Source organism: Halichoerus grypus, chromosome 7 (assembly GCF_964656455.1).
Source record: "Halichoerus grypus chromosome 7, mHalGry1.hap1.1, whole genome shotgun sequence".
NCBI lineage: Eukaryota > Metazoa > Chordata > Mammalia > Carnivora > Phocidae > Halichoerus > Halichoerus grypus.
This window is the reverse complement of record NC_135718.1, coordinates 150188812-150196997: the sequence shown is the minus strand read 5'-3', so window position 1 is coordinate 150196997 and position 8186 is coordinate 150188812. Positions and strand designations below refer to the sequence as shown.

Here is an 8186-nt window from a genome sequence, read left to right as displayed (position 1 = left end):
CGTGTCCTGCTGTCTCCAGTCACCATCTTCAGGAATTAGGAATGGGTGGGAGAGAGCAGCACTGTCCCCCAGGGCTCAGTTGTCAGCATCGGTCAGCCTTTCCAGCAGTAAAATAGAGACAATAATTGTATCTGTCTCTTTGGTTGCTGTGAGGATGAAAAATGAATTACGACGTGTTGTTAAGGAAAAAAGAGAGCAGCAGTTGAACAAAGCGCTTAAAAATTTATTGCAGGGGCGCCTGGGTGGCTCAGTCGTTAAGCGTCTGCCTTCGGCTCAGGTCATGATCCCAGGGTCCTGGGATCGAGCCCCACATCGAGCCCCACATCGGGCTCCCTGCTCAGCGGGGAGCCTGCTTCTCCCTCTCCCACTCCCCCTGCTTGTGTTCCCTCTCTCGCTGTGTCTCTCTCTATCAAATAAATAAAATCTTTAAAAAAAAAATTTATTGCAGACATCGTCCTGCTGCTGCTGCAGGTGGGTCCGTCATGTGGGCGCTGACAGCCCTTCTGCTCCTGGGTGAGTCCTCGGTGCGTCAACAGCGGCGTAAGGACTGGCTGTGGGAGAGAGTGGGGGCCAGAGTGTGTGTGGTGTATGTGTGTGTGTGTACGTGTGTGTATGTGTGTGTGTGTGTGTGTGTGTTGGGGGGATATTCCTGGATTCCAAACAGCAGTTCACTATTTTTCAAGGATAAAGAGAAGGGGGTTTTCTCAGAGCCAGGGAAACTAAAAGCAGAAGGAAAACAGGTCTTGAGACCCCTGGAGATTTTCCTATGGTGAAGAAGGCCCTTACTTTCCTCTCATCCCCGACATGACACTGTTCTTCAATTCTCGTTTTGCAGTTCCAAGCGGCGGGCGGGCTGGTGAGTCTTCCACATCCCTCAGCCCAATTTTCAACAACTTCCACACCAACCCCCCTAAGTGCTCCCCACTTCCTGGCCGTTGCGGGACACTGTCTCTTCCCACGTTTCTCCCCAATCCCTGTGACTCAGTTTGCCTCTAAGCACTTCGAAATGGGTACTGGTAGCTTGTAGTCCCGTGTGGTGTGTCCTGCCACGGGGATGGGTTTAGTCATGTAGGCAGGGTCCTGGAAGCTGGAATTTTCTCAGATTTGCCAACCTCAGGCCACATTCTGGGCACCTCACCTTGATTCTCTTTCCCACCTTGCCCCCTCTCACACATACCCCCAGCTACTCTGGAGAAGCCCATATTGTCTCTACACCCGCCCTGGACCACAATCTTCAAGGGGGAGCGGGTGACCTTGCGCTGTGATGGGTACCACCCTCCGCTGCTGGATCTCCGGCCCATCAGCACTCTCTGGTACCTGGGCCACCTCCTTCTGCCCTCTCACAAGAAGAGCATCGAGGTGCAGACACCAGGGGTGTATCGATGCCAGACACGGGGAGCACCTGTCAGTGACCCCATCCACCTCTCTGTTTCCAACGGTGAGTGTTTGAGTATGGGGGCAGGCGTTCCACACATCTCCTCTGGCCATACTGGCCCCCCAGTGAGAGAGGACACCAGGCCACTCCCACTGGGGCAGGAAATGGGGACTATCTTGGGTCTCTGCAGCAGGCGGGGCCCTGCATGGCACTATGTGAGAGATGCGGTAAGGCTTGTCTGACCCCAAAGGTCCCCTCATCCCTCTGCCCAAGAGGGAGGCAATAAACATTTGTGCTTATTTATGAGACTAGCTCAGAAGGGCAGAGGCTCTGAAGACCTGGGGTACTGGACAGGGAACTTTGGGGGGAGGGGTCAGGGAAGGAAAGGGCAGAGCAAGGTGGGGGTGGGGTGGGGAGTGAGGGTCCCTGTGCAGGCTGCGTGCAGCCGGGAGAATTACTCCTGATTGAACAGCACGATGCTTCTCTGTGCTTCCCAGCAGTAAAATAGGGACAATAGTTGTATCTGTCTCTTTGGTTGTTGTGAGGATGAAAAATGAATTATGACACACTGTTAAAGAAAAAAGAGAGCAGCAGTGGAACAAAGCGCTTAAAAATCTATTGCAGACATACACATGTGTACATAGGGCTCAATTCAGAAACTGACTTCTTGGGGTTACTTAAAGGGTTTCAAAGCAGGATAAGAAAATAGCAATAATTTGTTCTTTAGAGTACAGGAGTGGCTACTTTGTAGGAAATATTATGTCATCTTAGCCTGATAGGCCACAATTTGTATTCAGAATTCAAAGATCATCACACTGTTAGTATCTACATACACTTCATGTCTATACTCTGTGGTTTGTTGTTTGGAAATTGATAGTTCAGATAAGATACTGGCCATGAGAGAAGGTGGTTACTGATTGTGGAATAGAGTGGTCTACGGATTGTGGCTGTTACTTGCAGAATTCTTTCTCAAAGTAAAACTCCTCAAATGGCATCCAGAACATATTAGGGTTATATAAGCATCAGGTATGATGACGATGGTGATCAGCAAATTTGGGGTGCTGCGGGCAGTACCTCAGGCTGTCCAGCCGGGTTGGGGAAGTTTTCTGGAGGAGAAAAGATCTAAGGCTAGACCTGCAGGACAAGTAGGTCTTAACTAAAACAGGTGTGTGTGGGGATCTTCTTGACAGGTACAAAGGCCCTGGGCTCAGAGCAGGGCCAGTGCTCCCAATATGTATGCTGGGCGTGGCTGGACTTAGCCTGCATTAGGAGTGGGAGGTGGGGACAGTGAGGGAGACACTGGACAGGCGACAGTACTGAGATGGTGCTGGAAAGGTAAACAGGGCCCGGGTGAAGAAGGCCCCTAGGGCATCCTGGGAAGTGTAAACTTGATTCTGATGGCCATTACTTTTTGATGAGGCTGGAACCTAGAACCAGGCATCTTTGCCTTCCTAATCCCTAAGGAAAGACAGGCCCGTTGGCTTTCCTCTCCCCTCGCCTCCCGATGCATCCAGCTCTGAGGCTCCTGGGGCGCCTGCCTGCCGCGTATTAAGTGGGGAGGAGGCGAGCCACTGTGCGGGGTCGGGGAGCAGGGAGAGGAAAGGGAGACCCCCCCCGGGCTGGACGTCTCTTGGAGTCAGGCCTGTCGGTGGTGACTGTCGTAGACTGGCTGATCCTGCAAGTGCCCTACGCCGCGGTGTTCGAGGGCGAGCCGCTGGTGCTGCGCTGCCGCGGCTGGTACGACAAGGTGGTCTACAAGCTGCACTACTACCACGACGGCAAGGCGGTGCGCTACTTCCCCTCCAGCGCCGGCTACACCGTGCCGCAGGCCCGCGCCGCCGACAGCGGCCGCTACCAGTGCTCCGGCACCATGCGTATCCCGGTGGAGGGCGCGCCCATGTTCTCCGCTAAGGTGGCCGTGACCGTGCAAGGTGGGGGACACCTGGGGCCCGGGAGGGAGGCCAACGAGCGCTGGGAAATTCTGGGACAGGAACCAAGGCGGGCAGGGAGGGCGGAGGTTCAAGTAGCTGCCGCGCAGCGGATCTCTCCCCTAGTCCACATAAGCTTTCGCCTCTCCTCCGCAGTGAAGGCGCCCCTGATGCTCAGCCTGCGTGGGGACGACTGTCCCTTCCCTCCCGCACACCTCCGGCTTCTTACTCCGGGTGGTAACTCCATATAGGGGGCAGCTCTATCCAAGTCCCAGCCAGAAGGCGCGGCAGTGGTAGGGGTCGCTGTGCGAGTGGGGCGAGGGAACGGCTCCGAGCATCCCGCGAGGCGGACGCGGCCACCCCCTCTAGCCCGGGGATCCAAACTGGGTGTCAGTCGGGATGTGACAGGCAGCGTCTGGCCCCGTCTCCCCCCACATCTCTGCGAACTTTCCCGGTCCTTCGAGGCCTTGGCCCCCTGCCGCACACTTCAGAAGGCTTTCCTCCCTCCCTCTGCGCGCACACACAGCCTCCTCCCACCCCTTCTCGGTTCCCTGGTCCTCGAGGAGCCCTCGAGGGAAGCCCAAAGGGCAGAGGGGTCGCGGGGCCGTGGACACGCGGGACTTCGTCCCCTGGGACCCCTGCGCCGGCCCACCGGGCACCCTCAGCCCCCGGAACCCCTCTCCGCAGAGCTGTTCCCGGCGCCGGTGCTGAGGGTGACGGGCCGGGCGGAGGCCCGCGGCGGGGTGGCCGTGCGCTGCGAGACCCGCCTGCACCCGCAGAAGCGCGACACGCCGCTGCAGTTCGCCTTCTACAAGTACAGTCGCCCGGTGCGCCGCTTCGACTGGGACGCCGAGTACACGGTCCCCGAGCCCGAGGTCGAGGAGCTCGAGTCGTACTGGTGCGAGGCCGCTACCGCCACGCGGAGCGTCCGGAAACGCAGCCCTTGGTTGCAGCTCCCCGGGCGCGGTGAGTGACCGCACCCTCCCAGGACGTTCCCCCCCAACCCATCCCACCACCCCCGCCCCACCCCGGGCGGGCAGCCCCGCCTCCGCCTCCGCACCCCGAGCCTCCCTCGCGCCACCCGGCCCTCCCAGCTCACCATCTCCGCCCTCCTCACTCCTCGCCTCCGAGTTCCCTCCTCCCCACCTCTTCCCCTCCTACCTCTCACCCCTCCCCTTCCTCTCTCCTTTCCATCCCTTCCCTCCTCCTCACCCCTCCCATCCCTCGCTCCTCTCCACCCCATCCCCTCTGCCCTCCTCACCCATCCCCCTTCCTCCCTCCTCTCCACCCCATCCCTGCCTCTTCACTCCTCCCTCACCCCTTCACTCCATCCTGGCCCTCCTTACTCCCCTCTGGCCCGTGTGCCCCGCTTCCCGTGAAAGCCGTGCGAGAGCCGTGTGCTGCGTTCGCAGGTTCTCCGCTGGACTTGGCGTCCACCACCGCCCCAGTCCCACAGGCCACAGCGTTGGCGCCGGGGAACCAGCCGCTTTCCTTCAGAAAGCCCCCGGGGTCCAGATCGGCCCTGTCGGTCACCTCCGTCCCCAACACCACCTCATCGGGGCTGCAGTTCCCCGCGGGCCGAGCCGCCACTGCTGGGCCACCGGCCTGCGCCCCGCCGACGCCCTTGGAACAATCCGCTGGAGCCCTGAAACCCGACGTAGACCTTCTGCTCCAAGAAATGCAGCTGCTCAAGGGCCTTCTGAGCCGGGTGGTCCTGGAGTTAAAGGAGCCCCAGGCCTTCCCAGAGCACAGGGAACCGCTCGAGACCCCCACTTCCCACTTTGCTGTGAGCCCGGGAACCCGAGAGACCACTATTGTGGAGAGCTGAGGGGGCGGGGGCGCTACTGTCCCCTCTCCAGGCTCCTCCCTCTTCACCGGCAGAGACCTCGCGAAGCCATCTCGCTCGCGTGCCCTTGTTTGGCGGTCGTGTTATAGAAGCACCATAAAGTGTGGTGGCTGACGATCTCGGTGTCGCAGCGTACTTGAGCAGTCTGTAAGCACGGGGCCCTTCCTCTGATCTCTTCCTGCCCTCACAGGACTCCCCTTCTGTTACTTTCTACTTGGTTTTGAAGTTTCTGTTTTCAAGTTTATTTAGTTACCCTTAGCTTTTCAGAGATGCCCACCCAGTACACGTTTCAGCACAGGAAATAGATGGGTGTTTAAGGTCATTGAGATAATGAGCTCTTTGGCTCCTCTTGCCCCAGGGTAGCTGGACAGACGGATGGGCTCTGGCCAGGCTCACTTCAGCTATAACCTAAACAAGTGGTATTATTTGCATTCAGAAATTTCTTTGAAGGAAGTTTTAAGACAAATGCTTAAAATTGCAGAATTCTAGTTTTTTGCATTTTTTTTTTTTTACTTCCCTAAGAGCCACTTCAACCCTAACATACCTAGACACACATGACCTGATCCATATCCCATCTTGCATGGTGACTTTACTGTTACTTGAAGGAAAAAAGCAAGACACCATGTCAATTGCCATCTCAGGGATATGTTCACTACAAGCCCCATTTTCATGAGTCCCCCATCTGCCTGCTAGAGCCACTTGTTCTCTGCAGGGCTGGTGACTTATTCCCAGAAGGTCACTGGGTCCATACCCTTCATCAGGTAAGCAGCACTGTTAAGGCTAAGAACTGCTGACAACTCTACCCTCCCATCTTTCACTTCTACTTGAACTTGTCACAACCCAATTTCCCCTTTATTTTTGAGTGATCAACCAGAATGACATCAACATCCTTCATCATATTCTTCTTAGTATGATTCGTCACCATATTATTACAAAGTCACTGAAATCATCCAGGAAGAGAGACAGGCAGGTACACACATAAATTACAATGCAATGTGATAGGTGCTCTCTGAAACACTAGGGAAATTCAGAGAAGGAAGCTGAATCTTGAAAGAAGAGTAAGATTTCAAGCGGAGATGAGAAAAAGATTGAGAGTAGGGTGAGTAGGCTGTGGAAACAAACACATGGGGACTTGAAAGATCCTAGTCTGTTTGCAGAGCTGCAAATAATTGAGAGGGGTTGGAGAATTGTGTGTGTTTCTGTGTGGGGAGGTGAATTTTAGGGACAAGATGACAGGAGATGAACATGGAGAAGTAAAAGGGGGTCAGAACCTGAAAGTCTTGTTAAGAAGTCCTTCAACCTGTTGGATATTTGGGATGGGTATTTGGAAGCATTCTTTACTGAAGGCATCAATAAGCCTTATTGGAGGAGATGTCAATTTAAAATCAGAAAAGAAGAATCAATTAAACTGATCTCAGTGGACGCTTGCTTATTCCTGAGAAGGCATGTCCAGGCCCCTATAATCCAGTACTGGGTTCTGGTTTACAAGAATCCCTGTGGTTCTGATTTCTGGCTTTCTAATGCAAACTCATCTCTCTTCTCAGAACTCTCCTAGAAGATGACTTCCCTGGCTAACCCCACACTACTCCGGGGGCGAGAGTCCTTCCTCCTTCTGATTTTGTTCACCTGAAGTTTCTGCCATCTCTGAATTAGATAAGAAGTGACCAGTTTTAGTGCCAAGAAGCTTAGTGATCAAAGGATCTCAAGTCAAAAACCCCAAAAGCCAAAGAAACCAGTTGATCATTTTTCAAGAGAGAAAAAAAAAGTGACATAGCCACTCACAAGAGAGCTGGTATGACAGTATCTCCTTCACTAACATCCTGTTAGCAGCCGCAATACCCTTCTTCCTGTCCTGCCACCGACCTCCCTTTTGCACTAGAGATGTGGGAGATGGGGAAGAACAAGACTTAAGCATGAGAATGGAAATCATTCATGATGCAGCTTTTCTCTCTCTCTCTCTCTCTCTATGTCTCGCCAGGGGTGAGAGGGATTGACTCATATGTCCTCTAGAACACTGTTTTAAACCCTCAGCTCTCATAGATCATCCCCTATAACACCTGTTAATGATCTCCAGGAAGGCCTACACTACGAAAATAGCAGGAAACATCAGAGAGGCAACTTACTGGCCATGCCCCTCTGGGGGAAAAAATGACCTCATCCAGCTTCCGGCTGAGGTTCCAATATGCATTTGGGAGAGCTTAGAGCTCATTCCAAAGCAAAAAACGATAGCAAAACATGCTGGAGAAGCCTGGGGAGGAAGTTGCTTCTCTCTGGTTCCCGGATCAGTTCAGTGCCTCAGACTCAGGTCTCAGACCTTAACCCAGATTCCAGACAAGGAAACCAAATGTCTGCTATCAGAGAGCAGAGATGATCCTGGCAAGTTGTTCCAGTTGGATCTCAGCCTCCCTGAGTCTCAGTTTCTTATCTCGTCTTAACTCTATGGAAAAGGGGAACTCTTTGGGTTCTACACTGATGACCTTTTCCCTAAGAGATTGGATCAAATCCTCTGGTTAAAGTCCAAACTCCCTATCGTGGCCTATGGAGCCCATTCACCCTGTACTGCAGTCACACTGACCACTTGCTCTCTCCCCAACACCCCAGCCCCTTGCCCACCACTGTACCTTGGCATATACTCTTGCCTCAACCCCGATGGGGGGCTGCTCAAGCCTTCTGAGCCCAAGTGTCCTCATCAGAAAAATGAGGGAAATAAGAGAAACCTTACAGGGAGACACAGACAAGTAAATGGATTCTTTCATTACTAGAAGTTTTAAGACAGAGGATGCTAAGATGCTTAGAAGCACAGAGGAGGGACACTAAGACCAAAGTGGGGGTTCACAAATCATTCCTGGAGAGATGACATCTGCCAGTCCCTATCGACAGAGTATTAGATGATTCTAAACATTTGCTGTTTTACTTTATGCTGCAGTGAATATCCTTACCCCTATGTCTTTCTTTTTTTTTTAAAGATTTATTTATTTTTTTATTTATTTGAGAGAGAGAGAGAGAACACGCTCTGGGGGAGGAACAGAGAGAGAGT

At 53.6% G+C, this 8186-nt stretch overlaps 1 protein-coding gene across 3 annotated transcripts; it reads left to right on the top strand.

Moving 5' to 3' along the window:
* Positions 1–451: 451 nt before the first annotated feature.
* On the top strand, positions 452–5182 carry FCRLB (Fc receptor like B). Of its 3 annotated transcripts, none has more exons than XM_036103465.2 (6): positions 452–513; positions 836–856; positions 1184–1438; positions 3040–3306; positions 3991–4269; positions 4716–5182. In XM_036103465.2, the coding sequence occupies exons 1-6, from the start codon at positions 483–485 to the stop codon at positions 5129–5131; spliced, it is 1269 nt and encodes a 422-aa protein (XP_035959358.2). In that variant the 5' UTR covers positions 452–482; the 3' UTR covers positions 5132–5182. The 3 variants fall into 3 exon arrangements, with proteins under 3 accessions (XP_035959358.2, XP_035959360.1, XP_035959361.1); XM_036103467.2 differs by having other exon boundaries at positions 4124–4269; positions 4716–4995; XM_036103468.2 differs by lacking the exon at positions 836–856 and having other exon boundaries at positions 4124–4269; positions 4716–4995.
* Positions 5183–8186: the final 3004 nt, after the last annotated feature.

What these genes read in the sequence shown, in the direction of transcription:
- FCRLB (XM_036103465.2), top strand. Translation starts at nt 483, where the DNA reads ATGTGGGCGCTGACAGCCCTTCTGCTCCTGG. An exon ending in GACAGCCCTTCTGCTCCTGG is followed by an intron (nt 514 to 835) that starts GTGAGTCCTCGG and finishes CTCGTTTTGCAG; the next exon opens with TTCCAAGCGGCGGGCGGGCT. An exon ending in TCCAAGCGGCGGGCGGGCTG is followed by an intron (nt 857 to 1,183) that starts GTGAGTCTTCCA and finishes ACATACCCCCAG; the next exon opens with CTACTCTGGAGAAGCCCATA.